General features: G+C 45.0%; 3 protein-coding genes across 4 annotated transcripts; 1 reads left to right on the top strand and 2 right to left on the bottom strand.

Annotated features, from left to right (window-relative positions):
* LOC8080986 (dormancy-associated protein homolog 3) lies at nt 1,954-3,681 on the bottom strand. Of its 2 annotated transcripts, none has more exons than XM_021452113.1 (3): nt 3,080-3,681; nt 2,737-2,853; nt 1,954-2,541 (listed from the first exon to the last, which is right to left on the bottom strand). In XM_021452113.1, exons 1-2 carry the CDS (start codon nt 3,402-3,404, stop codon nt 2,744-2,746), a joined length of 435 nt encoding a protein of 144 aa, XP_021307788.1. In that variant the 5' UTR covers nt 3,405-3,681; the 3' UTR covers nt 1,954-2,541; nt 2,737-2,743. The 2 variants fall into 2 exon arrangements, with proteins under 2 accessions (XP_021307788.1, XP_002460264.2); XM_002460219.2 differs by having other exon boundaries at nt 2,748-2,853; nt 3,080-3,680.
* On the bottom strand, nt 11,204-13,301 carry LOC8062735 (F-box protein At3g44326). The gene is made up of 2 exons (XM_002460218.2): nt 13,233-13,301; nt 11,204-12,475 (listed from the first exon to the last, which is right to left on the bottom strand). Exons 1-2 carry the CDS (start codon nt 13,299-13,301, stop codon nt 11,741-11,743), a joined length of 804 nt encoding a protein of 267 aa, XP_002460263.2. The 3' UTR covers nt 11,204-11,740.
* Nucleotides 14,965-16,216, top strand: LOC8080985. Its single transcript, XM_002462397.2, has 2 exons — nt 14,965-15,804; nt 15,923-16,216. Exons 1-2 carry the CDS (start codon nt 15,129-15,131, stop codon nt 15,979-15,981), a joined length of 735 nt encoding a protein of 244 aa, XP_002462442.2. The 5' UTR covers nt 14,965-15,128; the 3' UTR covers nt 15,982-16,216.

Here is a 24,528-nt window from a genome sequence, read left to right as displayed (position 1 = left end):
AACAATGAAACAATAATAGCTTTTTTTATACGCTCACATGCATGTAAATTATGGACCTTTACTTGCACCTTGTAGATATGCATAGAAAAAGATAGACATCCTCAGATCTGGGAAGATGTTCACCACATTCATGGGTAATACTTGTTCCTGTTGTTTATGAACAGAGATCCCAAATACAAGAATACAGTAGCCTTCCAACATATTTACTCTAAAATTTTTGAAGTGCTTTATTACTCTAAAAATGATGATATCCTCAGACCTGGCTTGATGTGCTTTTTTAACTTGTTTAATCCTGTTTTGTATACCCCGGCTCAAAATATATTATATTATATTATCTTATTCTGGTTTACTTGTAGTTGTAGGTCCCTTATTGTTAATATTGGCGATTTGTTAGAAAGGTGGACTAATTGTGGTTTCAGGTATCATCATTTAATACTTTTGTTCCCCCATAAGTCCACTCACACGCACTGGCAACTTGAAACATTATTGTTTTCTGCAACTCTTCAAAGTTGTATGATATAAAACACATGCCCATTTATTTAGATGAAACTTTGTTCCGGTTCATAATTGACAGCATCATGCATACAACTGTGTAGTTGACATGATGAGTATCTTAGTAGAGGTAGTATATGGTGATAGCTCGGCTACTTATACGATAATCCATTGACAAAGGTTATTGAGTTATATTCTTTTGGTTCCTTGTCATTTATAATACATGCTGTCTTGCCAACGAGAATAAACGGCCGTGTGTCAGAACCTGCTAACGCACTTCTATCGCAACTTGCAGATCTACATTACACCGTGTTGTCCCTGTTGGGAAAGAGAGATATTCTGTGAGTAACAAAGAACTTACTTAATTCATAATTTCTGCTAGGCGTTTCAGTATCTTTGAGCCTTTTACGCCCTCTGATTCTTCTTTGCTTTAAGAGGAGCACTTCAACCAATAAATTACATGCTTAGTGTTACTGCCAGACGGTGATGGATAGTACTCCTACATAGTACACTTTACACAACAATTATATATATATATTATAGTATATCAGGTTGCTTTCTTCATTGATCCAAGCCCAAATCTAGTGGCAACCAGTTGATCAAGCGATCAAGTGCTGAACGTAAAGAGTGCTCTGTTATGGCCATTCAGCTTTTACTCGATGTAGCCAAAACACTTCGTACTGGTATGGTCAAGTGTCATGTCTGATGGATTATCGGTGGTGTACTCTATATCTTTTTCTGTTACAAGTAATAATGGGTGGAAAACTTGTCCAGTAAATTGAAATGCGTATATTCACCTGGTTTATTTACAGAGTCTACAACTTGTTGCATCCTTACATGATTTTGAGATACTGTATATAACATGCATGATGCCGTGACGGCGAGGCTTATTAGACGTCGTTGAAGCCTCTCCACTAGCCCACACCATGGAAACGGGAAGCTGCATCGGAGGCCAGAAATCCGGCCGGGCACGGCAGCAGCCTTGGCCGCGGGAAAGGGAGGTCGATCACGAAAAGGACAGGCAACAGCGACGCTGACACGCTGTGCCGTCCCGTGCCGGCAGGGAGCGAGAGCGAGCCGGATTGATGAGACGACGACAGCATCTCCGCCGGGACGGGACCTCCGTGTCCGTGTGGGGGATCACCACCACCTGCGCCACGGCGCGCAGCTAGCGATGTGGGCAGCCAACTTTTTGTCGTCGCCGGAACGGATCAAAGATGTGTCACACGTCATGAAGTTAACCCTCTTGACTTTGCAGTAGAAAAGAGCACGGTGGCAATGGCAATGGCAATGGCATGACATGGCATCGAAGTGTCTGCCCTGGGACTGGGTAAACTCCACACGGATTTGACGTCAGGAGTGCGATGGACGGACTGAATTATTGGTACCGGAAAGCACTAAACAATGAAGAGATAGAGACGCCTATGATGATAAGATATTTCTGTGGTAGACAAGCCAAGATGTTGCCAAAACCACGCATTATTGTTGCGCGCGTAGTAGGATTATTATACATTTTACATTATACACAGCAGCAGAAACCATACGGAGGAGTACCCTGTGCTACAGACTACTAGGAAGCAGGGGAGGCTGCGTCTAGTCACTCGTACAGCAACAGCCAACAGGATTAGTGTACATAGCCACATAAGTACTACGGAGTAGGAGTATCAGTACTCTCTTCAACACTACTGTTGCTGCTTGTGTTGTGTTGCCCGCCTCCCCCTTCACGACATGTACACGAGTACGGTGACATGCACGAGCTGATGCCCAGCGTAGTACGGAGTAGTAGTAGCTTTAGCTTACAAAATCAGCAGCAGGCCAGCAGCTCACTCACACGGAGATTTACAGGAAGATGACATATATACACCGTTAATTAACGTATACACTATAACAGAACCGTCACCAGAAGCTCTGAAAAGAGGTCCCTCTGTTCTGATCCTCGTTGCAGTTCGCTAGCTGTTGATGGTCTCCTTGTGGCTGTCGGAGTTCTCATCTTGGGCAGGTTGGCCTTGGGCCCGGCCGCTTCAGCGGTCCAGCGAACTGATCACCACCCTGCCGTCGGAGTCGGAGACACGCAGATCAGATGATATATCATATCAAATCCAAGCAAGATTCATTGCATGTCGACCGTACTGTTACTACTGTACTTCTATAGCATCGTAGCACTCACGGTACGGTAAGGTACGTTCAGAAATATCTGTGGTATAGAGGCGATTTTATACCGTATACAATAAGTGAGGTACGTACGAAGTACTCACCAGTCGTAGACGGTGGGGCTCCTCGGCGTGCCGGGGGCGTCGCCGCCGTTGGCCATCCTGCCTTTCCGGCGCAGCTTCTTCCAGCCCTCTCCCTTGGGCGTCGTCGCTGCAGCATCAAAGATGGCAACATACAGAGACACAACAACATCAGCCGGCGGTGCTTTGTTTCAGATCTCCAACACTCTAACTATACTATTTTTTTTAAAACACTGTCCCAAAGATTCATTCAGCTAGCTAAACACCCCCCACACGGAGTCACAGACACATCAAGAACTGGAAAAAAAAAATGAAGAAGAAGAAGAAGAAGAAGATGGCGAGAGCCGGTCGGTCACCTGCGCCGAAGGGCGAGTCCGGAGCGCCGCCGCTGGCCGGCGACGGCGACGACGGCGCGGAGCTGGACTCGCTGCGCGGCGAGGTGATGACGGACAGCGCCGCGGGCCGCAGCATGGTGATGCTCCGCGTCACGGCGGGCGTCGCGGAGCCGGAGCCGGAGCCGGAGCCCGCCGCCGCCGCTCCCTCTGCGGTCGGCGACGGCGGCACGGCGGCCGCGGATGACGACGAGGGGGAGAAGGAGGCGTACTTGCGGAGCTTGCCGAGGCCGGAGTCCGGGCGCGGCCCGGCCACCGTGTCGTCCCATAGCTGGTCCAGGAGCCCCATGCACCGACCGATGCGCGCGTCCGTCCTGCTACGTGCGTGCGTGCTGTGCAAGTGGCCGGCGTGCGTGGTGCGCGTTGTTTTGCTTAAGAGAGCGACGATGCTCTTGCTGTGTTTTCTTTGGTTCTTGTTGTTTGATGTTAGGCAATCCTTGTCCTTGGGCGAGAGGAAGAAGAAGGCCAGATCTGGCCTTCAGGCGTGAGGTGTGCGGATCGAGGTCTATCCTCCTTGTGTTGGTCTATGTTCCTTTCTTGTTGGAGGACCAAGGGAGCAGTGCAGTTTGTTTTATAGAGCGAATTGAGGGGTGGAGAGAGGATATAGGCGACCTATTTGGGGGCATGTGTAATTTGGGATTATCAGGGTTTTTATTTTTTTCCTTCGTATCTTTTTTTAAAAAAATTTACACTCTATAAAGCCGGCCTCGGCTCACTGAATCAGAGGTTCTAGCGCCCATATTGGCTTTTTCTGGGTACCATTTTACCCTCTTTATTTTTTACTTCAATATGTAAATGTGAACAAATTTCAGAATTAATCTAACTAATACTCCCTTCATATTTCATTGGTTTATAGTTTATTTTAGATATTTTCAAATGAACTAAGACATAATACAAAATAAGCTGATTTTTTTTGGTAAAATAAAACCTAAGAGGAGGTTAGTATTTGTGTAGATTTAGAAGTTGTAAATGTTTTTTAACATGATAAAATCACCTCATCTATAAATATGAAGGAACACAACAGATTTAGATGATCTCAAACATTCAAAAGACCAAAACCAATACATTTACTTTTTTTTACATGCATCTCTTATCCTACTATTCTACAGGTTTCTCGACGAGATTTGTATACGTTTTATGTGGCCTTGCTAACCATAAGACACCTTTAGATGCATCTCATCAAAAAAGTCCTCTGAGAGCTGTTCGTAGATTTTGGGGCACCCTTGTTTTTTCTAGAACCAGCTAGCCACCTTTTATGAGCTCGATTCTCAAGCCGATGTTACTCTCATGAGATCACTAAGGCTCCGTTCGGTTCCTAGGGATTCAAGCCCTGGAACCAATCCCACCAGGAATAGCTGTGCAATTTGTATAGCTAAATCTTCACCAGGAACCATTTCTGCTGGAAAAAGTCCTAATCGAACGGGCCCTAAGGGTGATACGACCGAGGCTGGCAGGGGTCAAGGTGCAACAAAGGCAAAGAAGACGGCAATATGCATATAGTGGCAACAGTGTTGGCGGGTAGAGTAAGGCATGAGCCAAGGCTCGACGGGGTCGGGTGGCTTTGGCGAGGCGTGGCCAAGGACTCACTGCGGTGCGGCCATGACACCATGGAGATGTCCTCGCTAGAGTATCACGAGGACACATGCAAGGCTACGACAATTGCGTGAGCTACATTGGCTAGGAGGATCTCTATGTTATGCTACACCGAGTTTGTCGTCGAGATCCCAATGGCCGTCGGCAGCTGTTTCGCGTACCTCTGCATCGAGATCCCTATAGCCCGGACCATGGGTGCAAGCGACAGCCAGGTATGTTCGACTAGTGGTTCACCTAGCCAGGGTGGTGCTCAACTAGGGTCAGCACGTATAGGGGTGTCCCGACCATGAGGAACTAGGGTGACGCAGCCAGCCATGAGGGGTCGGGGCGAACCGAAGAACATTGCTATATGAGTTGGGGGAGGAGAGAGATGATGCGGACATGTAAGCCCGACATGTTAGCATGACACATTAGTATATGGGCACAAGTCTAGACGTATTTAGACTAGCTAAGAGACCATAATAGAGTGAGGACTGAAGTGGACAATTTATGAGTTTGGACACATGAATGATACACTCCGACAAGAATAAGGACCTCTTATGAATTTTATTCTTTTAATTAGTATGTGTAAAGTAGAAAACTACTTTGGTTTTCTTTGCTCTTGAAGAGTGAAACGTCTTGTCTTAACTTTTGTTTGAACTCGACCAAAATTATTTTTTGTGTGCTCCTCCTCCACCACCTAACTCTGCATGTTCGATCATGAAGTGTGCAACAGAAACAACCAAGCCAAACTTTGTTCTCCTGCGCGGGCCCATATGAGCTCCCTTGAATTGTGTGATCCCTATCATCACCTATTCACATGTTTTAGCTTGTTTCTGTTCTACCTTTCTGTTTCCCTTTTCAGTACATGCGCCATGGATGGTCGTTGAGACACGAACCGATCGAGGAGCATGGCTTGGTTAGTTGGTTACAGCCTAAGCGGACTTTCCCTGATCTCCACAGGTAATAATCATAAAATTATATGATTCAACTAATGAATTCATGGGTTTGAATTTTTACATAAAAGAGAAAACCATTTCCAACTTGGAAGGTCAACACAGGCCTCCAAATTCAAAATCAACTGTCTAAAATCAAAATTTATTATACTTTTTGGAAGCTACATTCACAGTGTTTTTTTTTTTGAGCATCAGGTACGTTCACAGTGTTGTAGATCGACCTTTCAGTACAAATAAATAAAGAAAAATGTGAATTCTAGGAGCCTACATCCGAACACCTCGTGCAGGCGCAAGCTAACACCATATCAGCGCTCGACCTAGAATTGCTGGAATTAGTGACAAAAGCTATAAATGACTATTTGGCACGGCTCCTCCTATAATTCCCCAAGGTGCTCCTCCAATTTAGTTTTTAGTCTTCATATTTTGAAATTCAAAATTTTCAAATAACCTCGGACGACAAGAAAATAAAGTTGTAGATCTAAAAAATATAATACAACTTTCTAATTGACAATCTTTTCATTTGAAGCCATTTATCAATTTTGTTTGAACTTCTCAGATTTTGAAATTCAAAATATCAAACATTGGATGGAGAAATGATCAAAACGAAAGCCTAGAACTCGATAATATCTACAACTTTTCAATTAAAATATGTTTTCATTTGAATTTATTTATGGTCCTAAATATCCATTTCAAAATTTAGTAAAGTGAATGCAAAAGGAACGTAAGTACACCTTAGGGCCTTGTTTAGTTCCCAGAAAATTTTACAAAATTTTTCACATTCCCCGTCACATCGAATCTTTAGACACATGCATGAAGTATTAAATATAGATGAAAATAAAAACTAATTGCACAGTTTGGTCGAAATTGACGAGACGAATCTTTTGAGCCTAGTTAGTCTATAATTGGATAATATTTGTCAAATACAAACGAAAGTGCTACAGTGTCGATTTCTCAAAAATTTTCGGGCAAAAAATTTGCAAAATTTTTCAGATTCTCCGTCACATCGAATCTTTAGACGTATGCATGGAGTATTAAATATAGACGAAAATAAAAACTAATTGCACAGTTTGGTCGAAATTGATGAGACAAATCTTTTGAGCTTAGTTAGTCCATGATTGGACAATATTTGTCAAATACAAACGAAAATGCTACGGTGTCGATTTCCCAAAAAATTTTTGGAACTAAACAAGGCCTTAGTCACAAGTGATTTGGAGGTGGAGTGGTTAAGGGAGCTATACACGAGATCATAAGTCACATGCTTGAATCCCACCGTCCACACACATGTATTTCGTGCAAAAAAATGAGTGACTTATGGTTTGTGACTATTACGATCGGACTTGGCTGGTGGTGACTTCTCTTAGTTTTTTTTTTAAAAAAAATGCTACATATTAGCTTGATTTATTATTTCTTCAAATAATTTAGAGAGGTGGCTTATATTTTCAACCACCACTACAAAATTGTTGATTTGTAGAGATATTTACGCAGAAGCGGCTGACCTCTACAAACGGAGCATGTAGTAGTAGCGTGAGCCATATTTTAAGGCTCCGTTTCACAGGAATTATGGATTCGGTTTCTGAAACGGATTAGAACAAAGATATAGATACACATTTTTCCTTTTCACATTGGAATTCTGTAAAATTTGGTTTCTAGTGATTCTGATTCACATCTCATTTCAATTTTTTTCATATATTAGAAGACGAGATAAATGATTTTACAAACGTACGTGATCTTGTGTTTTTAAGAAAAAAGCCCTAAAATGTTTTCAGGATAATCTAAAATCCCACCAAACAGGCATAAATATTGTCCATATTTTGGTACCGAAGTTGACGATGACACCTCAAAGCTTGTTTTAGGTTTTTATAAAAATGGTTAAATTAGGTGCATGCTGCCCAACAATATAGCATATAGGTCTTTCTTAAACTTCAATACAAAGTACTCACATTCATCAAATATATGTCGTTTTTGTTTTGTTCTATCTAATTTTGGTTAAGCTTCAAAAAAAATACTGACATATCAATCCGTTTCATAAAATATTTATTCTATATATAAATAATGTTAATATATATCTTTTTAGAAACTTAATAACACTATAGCAAATCCCACAAAATGAGACACGCCAATAGACGACCTCTTTTGATTGGCTGGACTGGCTGGGTCACTCAGAGCCGGGCCCACGCGACAACGAGTTTCCTCGAGCAGATAAGATCCACAGCTGAAGGCCAACTCCAGGTCGCCACGCACTGGACGAGCCGGGCGCACTCGTGTCGAGAAAGAAAGCGTGGCACGTGCGTACGGACGTACCGTGTGCCCTACCGGGTTTATGATGACACGATCGAGACGATGTGCGGGCGCTCTCTGAGCCGTTGGATGCGGGCCGAGCGGGACGCGTGCGTCAGGAGATCGACCACCATGCAAGTACGCTGTAGTATACCCGTGCAGATGCAGCATAGATGAGGACGGCGAAATCTCTAGAGCTCGAGTCAGCACTCCAGCAGGTTGCAGTTGCATGGTCACCGGCGCCGCGCGCGAGCGCGGCCTCATCATGGATTCTTGCCGTGCTGGTGTGTGGTGTCTGGTGATAAGCATACCGCACATACGGCTGGTACCACACTGCAATTCTTAAAAAAATAAATACCCCCTATGTCTCAAAAAACAATGTGACCCTATATATGGTTTAAATCTTGTCTCAAAAAACATGATCATATGGTTTATCTTATCTCAAAAAAATATGTAAATCTAGGTTAGAAATAAGGCATTGTTTAGTTGGTGAAATTTTTTTTGGTTTGACTACGTAGCATTTTCGTTTGTATTTAATAATTATTGTTCAATTATAGACTAACTAAGTTCAGAAGATTTTTCTCGCAAATTACCGTCAAACCATGCAATCAATTAGTTATTTTTTTATCTATATTTAATGCTCAATGCATGCCTCCAAAGATTCGATATGATAGAAAATTTTGAAAAAAATTAAGATTTTAGGGTAAACTAAACAAGGCCAAAGCTTTATGGACTTACCAATAGAAACATACATATAATTAAAAAATCATGTTAACTCTACACTTTCAGTAAAGATTTTAGATAGTTCTTTTAAGTGTGTTGAGAGACACGCATGCATGTCAATCCAGCTCTAAGATATTTGTTCGCGACAAGCTTTAGGCCTTGTTTAGTTCCCACCAAAGACTTAAAAACTTTTCAAGATTCCCTATCGCATCGAATCTTATGACATATGCATGGAGCATTAAATATATAGATATAAACAAAAACTAATTACACAGTTTGTCTGTAAATCACGAGACGAATCTTTTAAGCCTAGTTACTCTATATGATTGGACAATGTTTGTCAAATAAAAACGAAAGTGCTACAGTAGCGAAATCCAAAAAAAAATGGCAACTAAACAAAGCCTAAGTTGATGTTCCATGTATGTACCGCAAGATTCGATGTGATGGAGAGTCTTGTAAAGTTTTGGATTTTTAGGTATATCTAAACAAGGCCTTGATGATTAGGGCCTGAAGACTGAATTGATCTTGTCAAGATGCACTGCTTGGTGTATAGAAAAACAGAGAGCGGAGGGATGACCATTGACCAGTACTGAGCCTTGGATTCCATGAACAGCATTATCTAATACCCGAAGCATACTACGTGCGTTTTCACAGTATTTTCTTAAAAATAAATCTATCGTATACGTAACATTATATGATATTTTGTATTATATATATAGTAAAAAGGAATTATCATATATATATATATAGATATGAATTTTAATTGTATGTTATTTATTGTATCAAACCTCTTAAAAATCGGTAAGCTAATAGAAAAAAAACTAATAGAATATTTGATTATATTATACAAGAATACTCCCTTCGTTTTTTTAAGTGTCACATTTAGTTTGTCCTAAATCAAAAATTACAATATTTGATGAACTATTTTTAAAAATTCTTATAGTTTCACAATATATAAATTATATATTATGGTAGTATTTCTCATAATAAATATAAAAATATAAATCTTATTACATGAAACTATATATTTTTAAAAATCAATGGTCAAAGATAGAGACGTTTGACTTAGAACAAACCAAATGACTTGCATGCTAATAGCACATAATAGAGATGATATGTGGATATTTTTTATAATTAATAAAGGATGACATTGATAGCTTATATGAAAGGATTTGCGAGTTAGTGGAAATGATGTAATATCTTGCATGAAGAGATAAAATATCTAATGAGTTTTAGCTTTTATAGGAGTATATAGAAAGATTTTTCCTACACAAAAAACATACCGACATCTAGCATCTAGTATATGGTATATAATGGTTGATGCGACAAGGATGAATAGGTCAGCTGAGATAAAGCTAGATCTGTGCTGCTTGCACAGAGTAACAATTTTAGAAAAGATATGTATATATAAATTTATTAGGGGCATGGCTACCAAATATTTTAGAAATGGCCATGTCTAATCAACTTTTTTTAATCTCTCTCAATTGCTTATATTTTAGAATAATTCCTATGTAGATGCTTTTTTTGCCTAATTTTTGCGGTAAATTTTAGCTGCGAATTATTTTGTATACTTTCTCATCTTTCCATATTAAATTGTAAGTTGTTTTAGTTTTCCTAGATGCATAGTTTTTATTATATATCTAGATATGAAGTATAGAAAACTGTACAGTAACAAATATTTATTTAAAAAAGGTTGAGATGACTTACATTTTGGAGTAGAGGGAGTAACTTATAATATTGCCTTAGCATTGTATTTCCATTTGTGTTTAACATGTGTTTAGTTGAAACTATCTACGTATTATTCTCTTTTTGTGACAACCATAGATACTTTGTTTACCTTATCATGTTGTCATAGGTTTTTTTTCCTTTATCTTTATTAATAATGACTTACAGTTTTTTTTTGTCAGTTGGTCATCCCAGAACATATTAAAGATTCAATGTAAGAAAAGAGAGAGAGAGAGAGAGAGAGAGAGAGAGAGAGAGAGAGAGAGAGAGAGAGAGAGAGAGAAAGAGCTGAGGCAGTGACCAAAAAAAAAACAATTGGATACCCACCTCCACCCGTCTTGAATCTTGTTGTCAAAATCTCGGCGGTGGTGGTCTTAGTCACGACTCAAGCACGAGTCATGATCTGATCGGATTAGGTAAAGTTTCAGCAAAGAAAAAGAACAATCGAGAGGAGAGGAGAGGAGAGTAAAATCAACAACGAAGCAAAAGCTTGCTCGGCGGCTCTTTGGATACAAGTGAGGTCACTGTCGTCCAAGCCATCAACATTGATCGATCTGGACTAGTCATTCAAAATCAGAGGTTTCCTCTCTAAGAGCAGTCAGAACATGTCAAAGCGTGTTCATCGCGGTCTCTCAATTTGAAGATATATTTGAATACCAATGAATAATTGTTATCATGTTATGCAGCTAAAAATTAGCACTAATCTGTCCAAACAGGTGGTTAGTTCTTAATTTTTAGTCTCAAGCAGTAACTATCTAGCCTTGGTAGGTCTAAACAGACCCCTGGAGTCGTGTTCATCGTCACTTCGTCAGAATAGGTTTCGACGCATATTCTCACTTATTACTAGGCTTTTGCACTCTGTTGCGCTGGCATGCGCGCTTTAATTTTGCGCCCCTTCTTTTGATCCTGAAAGAGGATCATGCCGTCACTTCGTGTGCCACATCAGTGCCTACACAGGTGTACAGCGACATGTGCGATGGAGAGATCTTTAGGCGCTTTCGTGTGTGAGATTGGATGCTGCTTTTTCGTCAGATTATGGAGGCGGATGCTGGATAAAGGGAGTCAGTTCAGCGACGCATGCAGTAGAAAGCCCCAACCCATGGTGGCCAGATGAAAAATTCAGACGGCCAGCCCAATGCAAGCCAGGTAGCAACAGCACTGCTCCTTTGCGTGCTCCGCGTCGCGTGGCCGCGTCTCTTATGGAATCCTGGCCCATGGTGGCACTATCCATGGGCTAAGGTTTTTTTTTTTTCTCTTAGAGCATCTCCAGCCACGGGTTCTAAATCAGACCCCTATATTTTTATTTGAGAGGAGGTCTACAAAATTTGAGGGCCCAAATTAAAGCCCAACTCCAGCCATAGCCACTGTCCCCCTAGAAAAAAAAAATCTCCAGCGCTAGAACCAGGTGCGACGGCCGCACCCACACCCAGCTGAGCTCGAGGTCCGCGGGGTCGATGGGCGCCGGCGACGGCAACGTGAAGCCCTCCTGCGTGAGCGCGTCGACGCGGAACGGCGCGCCCAGGAACCAGGCCGACGACGCGTCCGTCTCCACCGCGCGGGACATGACGCACGCGCCGCCATGCCGGAGGTCGACGGCTGAGACGCGCCGGCAGCGGCGGGAGGCTGCCGGCTTCGCAGAGCGGGGCGGCGCCGGCGGGCGTTGCTGGCTGTGGCAGTGCTTCCAGCGGCACGGCGGGGAACGGGAACGCGTCGGCGAAGAGCCGCCGGTGGTCGCAGCAAGAGGCACGTCGCGGAGCGAGGGCCAGAGCGCGAGGCAGAGCGCGCGCCAGGCGGCCGGGTCGGCGGCGAGGTCGCGGAAGGCGGCGGACGCGCAGCCGAGCGCGGCCATCGACGCGCCGTCGAGGCGGCGGAGCACGAGGGACAGGACGTCCGTGGGCAGGTCCTCGATGGACGTCGCGCTCTCGGCGCCGTCGTCGTCTCCCGCGAACGCTGGGCAGCACCGGTCGTCGTCGTTGTTGATCGTCAGTGGTGGTGGTGGATGCGTGCGCCGTGCGCGTGCGTGTGGGGTGGCCGCGGGGGCAGGAAATGGAGGGAGAGTGGGAGGGAGACGGACAGGCGGAGGCGTCCAGGCGGAGGGCGCAATACTCTACACGCACACACGTGAAGAAACCGGGAGAGAGAGGGGGATAGGGGGCTGCTGGATCTGAGAACTTGAAATTATAATTTGAGAGGACATAGAAAATAGGGGTCTTAATAGGAGGTGGGCTGGAGTTGATTTTTTTAGATGAAGTCTCTAGATTTAGAATATGAGCTTATTTAGGAGGTGGGTTGGAGTTGCTCTTAGGGTCGGTCTAATAAAGCCCAAGTAAAATACTGTCTTTCCTCAAACAAAAAAAAAACTCTCCATCCAGAGAAAAAAATGCAAGTTTAATCAGTAATAGATAAAAATATCAATATTTTTATATCAAATAAATACCATTAGATCAATTGTAAAATGTATTTTCATAATAAATTAATTTGGAAACATATAAATATGAATAGAATTCACTAGAAATTTGGTCAAACGTAAACTATTTTTATTGACGTGTAACCCATGGTTGCATTCTTTCTTTGACGGAGAGAGTATATGTACATAAAATGTGCAGCTCAATTTTTTTTTTGAGAGAGAGAGATCTCAATTGTTGAACCGAAGGAGAACGAAAGTGAATTTCAGTTTCTCCCATCTAACATAACGTCTGGATCACTCGCTGGCAGGCAGCATTGCATCATTGCATGGATGGTTACTAATTTAGCTTATCCCAGTCGCTCACACCCGGCATGGCCGTCCATCCTTTATTCCTCTTCAGTCTTGGCTGCAGCTAGCATAATAGGCACAGCTGGCTGTAGTAGGGTAAGGTACGGACCAGGACCAGCGGCGTCGCTGCACGACGGTCCGAACGCAATGCATATTCCTTACCTCCAAAGCCGATCATGGTGGGAACGAAAGGTATAAAACATTTCAACGGCTGCTATTTGTCCTAGCTTATTCTCTTATATATGTATATGTATAGAAGAGTCGGTGGTCACTTTTTGCACGTACACTCCAGGTATGCAAGTTTCCCTTTAGGAATCCGGCATCAAACCACACAGATCGAGTGATGATCTACAGAAGATGTCAGACTACACACACACAAAAAAAAAGGCAGCAGCTTGTAGCTCGGCTAGCTCCCAGAACTGCCTCAAAGAAGTAAATAAAGCTAATAATACTCTAATGATCATGCTTAATCAACAACAACAACAATTAGGAAGGAGCCCGTACCAATCTCCAGTTCAACACACACCGACCTCAGCCCTCAGCTCGTGCATGCATGCATGTCTAGGTTGGTAATTAACTTGGTAGCTCCCTCAAGCTCACATGGGCCGCCGCGCGCCCTGGCGGGGCTTTTGCCACACGCCGCAGCCCGCAGCGCAGCGCAGGTGGCAGAGGTCGATGGATCTTTGTCGCGTCTCCTCCGACGAACGCGCGGTGGCATGCATGCGGCCGGCGTACGAGACAGCTTGCCGATGGACGACGCGTCGTTTCGACGCCTCATGTGGTACCTGCTGTGACAAGCAGGAGGCCGGGCCTCGCGTTGTACGCTCTGTAGGGGATAGGGATGTGGTGGCGACTGGCGACTGGCGACTAGAGATCGAGTCCGTCCGTCCGTCCGTCCACGATCATGTGCTCGCACGTTGCCGCGGCCAGCTTTCCAAGCGACGCCGGCCGGATACCTCTGGCTGGCCTTATCTGGTGAAGGTCTAGCGCGATCGATCGACGTACGTACACGTAGGTGACTTGCGGAGTAATTTTATCAAGCACTAAAGCAATTGAGCCGCATGCAGAGTAAACGCCGATCCTAGCTACTACAGGCCGGGTGGGTTGGTATTGTTTAATACGGTATCTGTTACAGCATGACACGCGAACATTTTGCATTGCCGATTGTTAACGGTTGTTTGGCGCGTTAATCGATGTATGTGAAGAAGGAATATACTGTATACTCTATAACCTTATCTAAGAGTACTTGACCTGCCACCCCAAGTCGTTTGTTATTTTTTGTAATGATTGCATAAAAATGTTACAGGGATCGATCGAGGTGATGATGGCAGCGTACAATGTTTTCCGGGCTCTTGGTTCTTGCCCTGTCGGGTCGTGAAAATGAACATTACTAGTTTTTTTTTTCGAAAAAGAACATTATATTACTAGTTGTCTTGATTAAACATTCGTACAGGAAAATTCCCTTGTAATATATTTTACTACTGGTAGGTACACACAACGGTCCGGCATGAGACCATGTCCTAAGCACTGGCATCGATCCAACGCAATTATGCAGCCACGTTCTTGTGCACAGTGTATGAACCGCGGAAAAGCTCGTCCCAGATATATATTTCCAGCACACATCCAGCTTTTCATGTTCCCGTTCAGAAAATTAAATGAATACTCCTATATAAAAAAATCAGAAATTAATCATCTAAAGATTTTTTTTTAAAAAAGCTGCATGGTATTTTCATCAGTTGAGAAAACTAGTACAGTGCTGTTTTTGTATTATTCCTTCTTAGCTCCCAAGGCACCACTAACTATATTTTCCTCTGTCATCGCCAGTTTGCCACCAAAAAAAGTTGGAACAAGCTTTGCCGGCCGGATAGTTGATCAGATAAACTCTGGCATGCATTCTTGAGCCACACGCCGGTGATTAGCTAATCGGCCATTTTAAAAACAACCCGCGGCGAAGGAATCTTTTTTTTTTTGGTTTATTTAAATTAGCCATGTTACCCCCTGATCGATGGAGTACGAACGAGTACGACGTGATTATATAATCCTCCCAGCTCCTGCATGCCAGACTCTCTCCATCCCTTTCCCAGTTCTCATCAAGCTCTTCAGAGATCCAAGAAACCATCTCTGCGGAGGTGTACGGTGGCGGCTGACTGTCCGTGTGCGTGTGTTCGTCATGGGCGACGACGGCGCGAAGGCGGCGGCGACGGGCATCAAGCAGATCGTGCGGCTGCGAGAGCTGCTGCACAAGTGGCACTTGATGGCGCTGGGCGCGAAGCAGCAGCGGGATCATCAGGAGGACGACGAGGACCACGCCGGCGGCGGCGTGCCGGATCAGGATGCGGTGGCGTCGGCGATCCCGCCGTTCGTGCTGCGGCGGCTGCGGCGCGCGGAGACGGCGGACTCGGTGCTGTCGGACGACGAGAGCTACAGCCCTGAGCCGCCGCCGGACGTTCCCCGGGGCTACTGCCCCGTGTACGTCGGGCCGGAGCAGCGGCGGTTCGTGATCCCGACCAGCTACCTGGCGCACCCCGTGTTCCGGCTCCTGCTGGAGAAGGCCGAGGAGGAGTTCGGGTTCCGGCACCAGGGCGCGCTCGCCATCCCCTGCGAGACCGAGGCCTTCAAGTACATCCTCCAGTGCGTCGAGCGCCACGACAAGGGCCTCGCCGCCGCCGCCGCCGGCGACGGTACGTTCACACGTGGTTAATTCACCAGACCAGAGTTCATTCAGTCACTCGTTTCCGACGGTAGAGCCATGCATTTTCTGAGTTGTGACGATGCCTTCCCTTGAATATTAATTTGCAGAAGCAGCGAACCACCGGACCGTCGTGCTGGAGCAAGAGCCAGCGATGCATCATGCTTAAATCCTAGACTAGATGGTGTTGCAGTGTGTTGTACACTATTTGTAATTTTTTTTTCATATTATTTTTGAAGAAAAGGGATTCCTTTGCGTGATGGCTAGTGTCAAAGACCAAGACATTGTTGTAAGGTCAAGAATTCAAATTGATCTGTCACTGTCAGTCTAGCAACTCACAAAGTATTTGCATGTGAATTCAGTTGTAGTTTATGATGGTCAATTATTTGTCATTTTATTTGTTATCTTCCAGCCTGATGATGAACGAGCAGCAAGGTATCGTGAGTGAGATGATATATACGTAGTATGTCGCGCTGTCTAGGTTCGTTCCACAGGTCAAATGGGCTGGAACGTATCGCCATCGAGTTCTCTGCAAATTTGTTCTCCTCGTTCTGCTTCAGTCAGTCGCTCAGTCACCACATACATACCTCTGAGCCACCGATCATCCGATCCTGAAGATCTGAAAACCCTAAACAATTGCGCGTGTCCCCTGCAAGCTCCTATTATTAGTTTAACACTTAGTATACCGGATCGCATTCAGTTACGTTTTATAATAACTTTGGAAATCAGCATCTGTCGACGACTCCATCTCATCTCGTTGCTGGCCACGAAATAAAAGAACTCCCAATCATTCTCGACTTCTAGCCCTCGATCCGAGAGTATGTCAGGCCGGTGGCGGTGGCAGCTGACCCCGTCGTCGAAGGCTGCAGAGACTGAACCTGCCGCCGTTACTACGATATCCCAGTGGTCAGTGGACCTTATCGACGGCGGCAGCCAAGTCCTCGTCATCTGAAGCCTGAACGGAGCCAGGAATCGCGTGTCCCACTCGAACGCGCAACACCTTCCCGCGGTCTCGCACCCCGCCGGCCGCCGCAGCCAGCTTGGGCAGCTTCCGCGTGCCGACGATCCCAGACACGCTGCGTGCCGACCGCACGCCGCCGTTCTCTGGCCTGCCGGCCGTTTTGTCCGTCCAACTGCAGGTGCAGCTGCAGCCGTCCCGGCGTCCCGTTCCGCCTGCAGTGATCTGGCGCGACGAGCGACGTCACATCCTTGGCAGCCAAGGCAGGAACTAGTAGGGCCTTGTTTAGTTCGCAAAATTTTTTGTTTTTGGCTACTTTCGTTTGTATTTGATAAACATTGTCCAATCGTAGAGTAACTAGGCTCAAAAGATTTATCTCACAAATTACAGATAAACTGTGCAATTAGTTTTTATTTTCGTCTATATTTAATGCTCCATGCATACGACTAAAGTTTCGATGTGACGGGAAATCTTAAAAATTTTTGCGAACTAAAAAAAAGCCTAGGAAGGCACCGCGCCCGCAGACCGTGTCGCACTGCCCCCGTCCCCAGTGCGCGTAGGGATGAAAACGGATCGGATACGGACGGATATTATCAATATCATATTTGTTTTCATATTTCTGGTCGGATTCAGATTCGAATACGGATAATGTCAATCATATCAGATAAGATACGTTTGGATGTCGACATAATAAATATACGATTTAAGTATTCGGATACGAATAACGTGTCGGATATTGAATATTCGGACTCGAATAATCTCTCGGTCTCCCTAAGTGCGCGTGACGCGGGGCCACGGGCGACACACCGGCCGGACAGCGCGCCTTTCGTTTTTTTTTCTTTTTTTTTTTGAGAATCTCTTGGGTTGTGTCCGTTTCTCGCCAGCACTGGCCCGTCGCTCCATTTACGGAACACGGTCCGGCCCATCCGCGTCCTCTCACCAGTCACCAAAGCTTTTTTATTCTGATGATGGGTGCGCCTACATATTTGGCCTGGTCCATGTTAAAAGGCAAGGATAAAGCCCAAACAATACCTCACCAGGCTTTTCTAGCCCAATCCCACAAGTGGACCAATCTGGGCCTTAAATTGTGTTCCTCAACTTTCTCCTTGTGCTGTTTGAATGGTGGAATTCCTAGAATGGTTGACCTAGTGCTCCGTTTGGTAGAGTTCCAATCCAGCTAAAATAATTTTAGCTATAGCTCCAGTCAAAAAAATAATCAGAAACTTTAACCTCACATCAGACCAATCTGACCAGCTACAAAGTCATGTGACAAGTCCAATTCAATCCTCTCTGTCTCGGCTTTAATATCTTATATTACTTTTGATTGCTTACATCCATATAACCTTAGAAAACATGCGAACACATCTTAAATACAATGTTAACCTTAGTGGTTGTGTTGTCATCAAAATCACCAGAACCAAAATTTAATCATATCATGTACATGGACACATTATTCATAAAATTAAAAGCGGTTTTGAGGTGTTCTTTTTATCAATATCATCACTTCTTAGCAGTTAAAAAAAAGATCCGATAAAAACTAGACAAGGGCACCATGAAAAATATCTCCAAGTCTCCAAAAAAATCTGAGAAAAATATTAGAGATTTATCAGTACAAGAGACACCCAATTAAAAATATTTAAATCTCATGAGTTTGTCTTCGGAAGAATTCAGAAATCAGATTAATCTCTAGAAAATTGAAAACTATCCATAAAAACTAGAAAAATATTCAATTCTAATCGATGTCTAAATACATTTTGACAACCTTTGCACCACAAAAAAGTGAGAGGCAACTAGCATAAATGCAACACACAATAATCTTGGTTGTGTTCGTGTTGATTGCAACTTGTGCTTTTATTGTGGAAAGTTTTCAACATGTTTTTGGACATTGATTAGGATGTTTAATAAATCTTTATATTTTTCTAGATAGTTTTTCCATTATTCTGAGTCTAAATCATTTTTTGAGAGCTTTTAGAGATATTTTCATGGGCTCATATTATTTTATGTGGGTTTCTTGTATCCCAATATTATCTCTAGATTTTTAGAGGCCCGAAGATATTTTTATATATAGTTTAAAAATCCTATCGAGTGTGTGTGAATATGGTTTTGGGCAAAAAAAGGACGACATGGCTCAAAACCACTTTTTGACTGCTGCAGGGGCTAATTTGTCCAATTTTAAAAATTAGAGGATTTATGATTTTTTATAATCTTAAGTTGCAAAGTGTGGTTTCTGAGACTCAGCGACAAGGAGTCAAATGGGGACGACTATCAGTCTTTCCATTTTGTAGACCCATGCATGTCGAAACTAATGTCCATCGGAGTTGGAAGTTTGCTTTTGGCTGCAGTTGCAGTCGGGGCATCGCTGATGGGTCTACTAATAAAACAGTAGCTGAGCTTCATTGAAACTAATATGCACGGGACCCCAACAATACCCCTTAGATAGCTTGGTGTGCATGTACACTCCTTCAATGATGTACTCCAGCTGTATGATCAAACTTGTTTCAATGATGTACGCACACCTCGCAGTATTGACTCTATAAACACCACACCAGCATAGCGTTACCCAGTTGTAGATCGTACATACATGCAAGGCCAAGGTGTATAGGAGTAGGCGAGTATCTAGCACTGGATTCAGAGGACCTCTGGTGGTCACGACGTACTAGGAGATCCTGCATTTCCCTGTTGTTTTGCTTCGTTCGTCAGTCGTCACGGCTCACGGCCCCCGCCTGCGCACCCTCGTGGGCGATTCAATGCGCGAGGAGAGGGGTAGTTGCTGCAGGTTCAGATTGAAAGCACTTGCCCCCAGGCAGGCAATTCGACAGTGTCGTGTAGCTGCAGGAACCCCCGTACACGGAGGCCGCGGCCCCGAATAATGCACGGCCTGCGCTCGCGCACGCGCCATGTTTTCGTGCTGGAGCTGGACTGCTCTGATGGTGCAATGCATGCGTTACCACCGGACAAGGGGACGTTTTGCCCGCCCATCTCTCGACTACTGTCAGCTCAGCTGTCGGGAGTGTACAAGGTATGCAGCTTTTTTTTTCTTCTATCGATTGGAGGTAGCTTAATTACCGAGACGGGAACGTGATCAAAGCCTGATCGATCGATAGATTCTAGCCTGCATTAGTTGGTCTGCTAATTAACCATGCATATGACCCGCTAGCTCCTCTGCCCCGACAGGCACATGCACGGGCGCGCGAAAGGCAAGCGCGACCTACCGGCCCGGCCGGGGCGACGCCAGCCGGCCGGCATAAATGCGATGGCGTAGACGTCACGACTGGGCCAGCCAGCCGCCCCGCCCCGCCCCGCCCGGCAGCCCAGTAGAGAGAGTAGTGCCGCAGCGGCACTGCATGCTGGCCGGCCGTCCATGAGGTTGAGGGTGAGACGTCGTACGCCCGCGGCCGGACCGACGCGCGTGGCGTGGGAATCGAGCCGAGCGGCACAGTATACATGTGGCTGTGGAGCGCGCTAGCTATCTACGTAGCTGCCTGCTGGTGTTTCGTGTGGCGCTCGATCGACGCCGCGCGCGACGTCCCGCGCCCACGGACGACGACGTCGCTCGCTCTCGGCTGGCGCCGCGTGCCTGGTGGGCGCCCGCTTGTTCCGCGCGGCGCGCACATGTGTCATGCATGCATGCAATGGCGTCGCGCGCGCGCGCGGCCGCGGCCCGCTACCGCGACGGTGCAACCGCGAGTAAAAGACGCGCGCGCGGTCATCGTCGTCGTCATGCGACGACCCGACGAACGGATCGAGGGCATGCATGCATGGTTCTAGTAGGCTGCAGGGACTAGCTGGTTGCCTGGAGCCCTGGACATGCGGCTGCGGTTCGCGGGGCCGGTTTTGATCCGTGGGACGACAAAAGGCAAGCACGTCGTTGCATTGCACTGGGAGGTTAGCGAACGGACGCCGAGGCGCGTCCGTCCAGACCAGACCGGCCTCATGTCGTCGCCTTAGGCGCACGCACGCAATCGCGGCGGGCCATCACTACTGGCCGTCTCAATCAGGCACAGGCACAGGCACGTTAATGGCTGAAGACGAAGGGTCACTGGCTGCATGCGCTTTTCCTTCTTTTTTTTCCCCCCCGGAGGACACTGCTCTAAACACCAGGTTGTGGACACTGGACAGGCCCGCCCCCGGCCGGCCCGAGATCCATGGAAATATAGACAAATTTATTCGTCTGCTGGAGTCGGTCGGTCGCTGGTTGCTCTCCATTCAGGTCTATCGTGCTCTAACCACATGTGTACCGTAAGACTAGTACTACCTGTCACGACCAATAATCTCTGTCTTAACGGTGCTGATCAACTGATTGCTGCACTGTTCATCAGGAAACGTAGTACCGCCGTTGGCTGCTCAATATGGTACGTACTTTGACGGTCTGAATCATCACTACCCAACAAGCCGGTCGATATGATGTTACCATTAACCGCCGTTGAGAGCATGCGCATGGCCATGAGAGATTTTGTGATGTAACGCCTCGTCAGAATGCAGAATATATGGTCATGCTCATCGATCTCCCGGCCCCTTCTCTGCTGTCCAGTATTATGTCGCACGCATGTACCGTGAGCTGTTCGAGAGAGATACCAGCTACATCTATCAAGCTTCAGCTGGCCGCCACACTATAGCTACAGTCACACGGTCCACGGATATATACACGCGCGCATCAATCATATGCTTTAATTTTGCTATTGAAAATAAGTATTAATTAAGGACGACGAATTGAAGATGTTACTACACTCCAACATGGTTGACAACTGCACACACGGATCCTTAGAGCAAGTATTATAATACAGTCAGCTGCTGGTTGTAAGATTTTTTTATAGCCTTCTTGCAGCCCACTCATATAATGGTTAACTCATCACTATTAATACATGACCCATATGTCTGTCTCACAGACTTTCTTGGTTTTTGTGTCTGAGCCGCTGTAAGCTTTACAGCCGCTTTTACTCTCTCTCCTCTTCTTTCTCCTCCACATCAACATTTAGTTGGCTTACAGCCTACTATAATACTTGCTCGAACTCGATCGATCAATCACACTCCGATCCGATCCCAATATATAGACAGACGACAGTTGATGTGCAAGCAGTAGTCAAGCACAACCAATAATGTGATTTGTCAGTAATATAAGTACAAGCATCAGTGGGCTACCAAAGTACAGTCGGCACACGACGCCTGTGTGCGTGACGCTAATGTTCGTCGTGCGGCGTGCTAAACAAATGCGATCGCGAGGGCGATTATTAGAGACGAAATAAGCACCTCTAATAATACTACTGGTGCATGCATGCAGGATCTCTACATTGGATTTCATTTGATGAATGGCCCCAAACTACCAGCGTGCAGATCGAATTAATCGAAGAGGATGATGGTACAGACAGACAGTGTAACGGAAGGGGAAATGGACGGGTGACCAACCTGCTGGAGCCAGCAGCAGCCAACTAACCTGATTGAGCCGCCCGGCCGGCGATGCGTACAGCACTACTGTGCAGACTGCAGCAGTGCACGTCGTGTGGTAGAACCCAACCGTCAAAATCACCATTGCGAGCGGGGTCAATTGAAACCCAACATTCCCAAGTCCCATAATCACTGTCCTTGTCCTGGAAATGGAAGGACCATCGATCTGTTTTGCTTGACGTTTTGGTGAAGCTAATGAAAAGGGCATGCCGGTTGCCGGCCATATATCGTGGCTGGGATCCTTCTAGCAGTAAGTAGTAGCTAGAGCAGCAGCTAGCAATAAGTTCGCCTCCCCCAAGGCCATTATTCTTTAAGACGCATATGCCCCAGCAGCCATGATCTGCAGAATGCATGGTAGCTAGCTAGCGCATACCATGGAGCTTTTAATCAAACTCTTAATGAAAGAAAATAAATACTAGTAAGTTAAAGTAACTAGTAGTACTTGTAAGAGTTTATATTAATGGTTAAGGGCCAGGGCTTTTCTTAATTAGGGCGGGCTAGGGCTGGCACTTCTTTAAATTCGCCAGCAATAACAACACTAACAGCAAAGGATTGGCCTACCATCTTTTTAATCCAGCACTGCAGAGAGCCTTCTGTTTGTCCCCAGCATTGCTTTAGCATTGGAGTCACACCGCATCAATCATTGCCATGAACATTTTACTATCTAATTTTGTTGTGCTATAGAAATTGCATGGATGAAATTAAAATGGTCAACTCAGAACGTCGCAAAAACAGCTTCTCTTGTTTGCCTGTCGGGTTCTTGTTCTGTCTGGGCCAGAGACTAAAAAATAGTACTGTATGCAGTTAGGAATAAGGGTTAATGTGAATTAGATGATTCAGAACAGAAACTAGCGTCAGGGATACGCGCGCATGAGGAAACAAGCCACAAAAAATGAATAATTCAAGACAGAAACTAGAATAAGAAATTAGTTTCAGGAAAAAAAATATGCATGTATGCATGGTCCAACGGTTTCAGGGGACCAAATGCTTTCCTTTACCTACCTATTGAAGTGGCCCTAGCTAGCAGTACGTACGTCCAAATGCATGTCTGAAAGGTTGTCATCATCATCCAGTCAATAAAAGGGATTATTAAGCACACATGACATGATTAAGCATGCATACACACCATGCAAATAAGAGGGGAAAGCGCGGCCATGACAGCGAGGACTTGAACTCATCCACTAATCGCGTGGGCGCACCAAACTACTATCTGAACCCCTGTCTGATTAGAATACAGAGATTTTGTAATGATCAAGCTTATAATCCTAGCTATGGTCCTTTCACTACGCACATGATGGCTAATTAATCATTGGATTTGATCAAAATTGCGTGTTTAGATTTATGAACAAACTGGGTGTCATGTATTCGTGGGACATACTGGCGGTTGAGAGGCTGGCCTCCTGGACTTGATCTCGAGGCTCACCAAATTTGTGCAGTGGATGCCTCCTTGAGAAACTAGGTTTAGTACGAACCTAACCTACAGTTCGTTAGATTCATTATAGTAGAATCTATCCACCTTAACTCAAGTCAGCTTTGACGACCTAGCATGGTTTTATTAGCGAGTCTACTAGCTAGCTAGGGTTTAGTTCCTCTATCTACCATAAACTACAATATGCTCGGTGGAGTCTCTCCCTGTGGTCAAGAAAATAAAGACATTGTGTGCAACATTTTACTTTCCTTATCCTCTACAAATTAATCTTGCTTCTTTCAAATATGTGTAACCATGTCTCGGTCTTGGCTAGCCATACTTTGGTCAGTAAACCATTTCACGCTCCCCGTTTGTTTGGCTACTGAATTTCAACAGACGTCGAGGTAGGCGCCCACAAGCAGCGCTATTGCCGCCACTTGGCAGTCCGGACATAGGGCTCCTAGCTGGTATCATAATTTGGGTTTATCTATATCCAATGTAATAGCATAGCTTGTTATACATTAGGGAAGGTCCGAGCATTCATATACAACTTAATGACCCTCTTAAGACACCGCTAAAGCGTGTTGTGTTGAACGTTTTCTCTATCTCAATACAATGATGCACAAACTTTTGGGTGTTTGAGAAAAAGTTGAATCTTAACATAATTTTCTACTCCCATTTTTTAGCTGTAGCAACTTTAAAATGTAACTTAATATAACATACCTGCGGTTTCATTATCACGAAATGCCCGGTTTGACTTAGGTGCATGCTCCGGCTTCCACTGAGAACTCAACTATCTATAAACGAAATGAAGCTTTAGCTTCACCTAAAATTAGACTAGCTCCATTATTCCGTCAATATGCATGGCCCAAGTGAAAAAAAAAATCTCAGAACAACAGTTATTAACA

Source organism: Sorghum bicolor, chromosome 2, assembly GCF_000003195.3.
Source record: "Sorghum bicolor cultivar BTx623 chromosome 2, Sorghum_bicolor_NCBIv3, whole genome shotgun sequence".
NCBI lineage: Eukaryota > Viridiplantae > Streptophyta > Magnoliopsida > Poales > Poaceae > Sorghum > Sorghum bicolor.
This window is presented reverse-complemented; position numbering and strand designations above follow the sequence as displayed.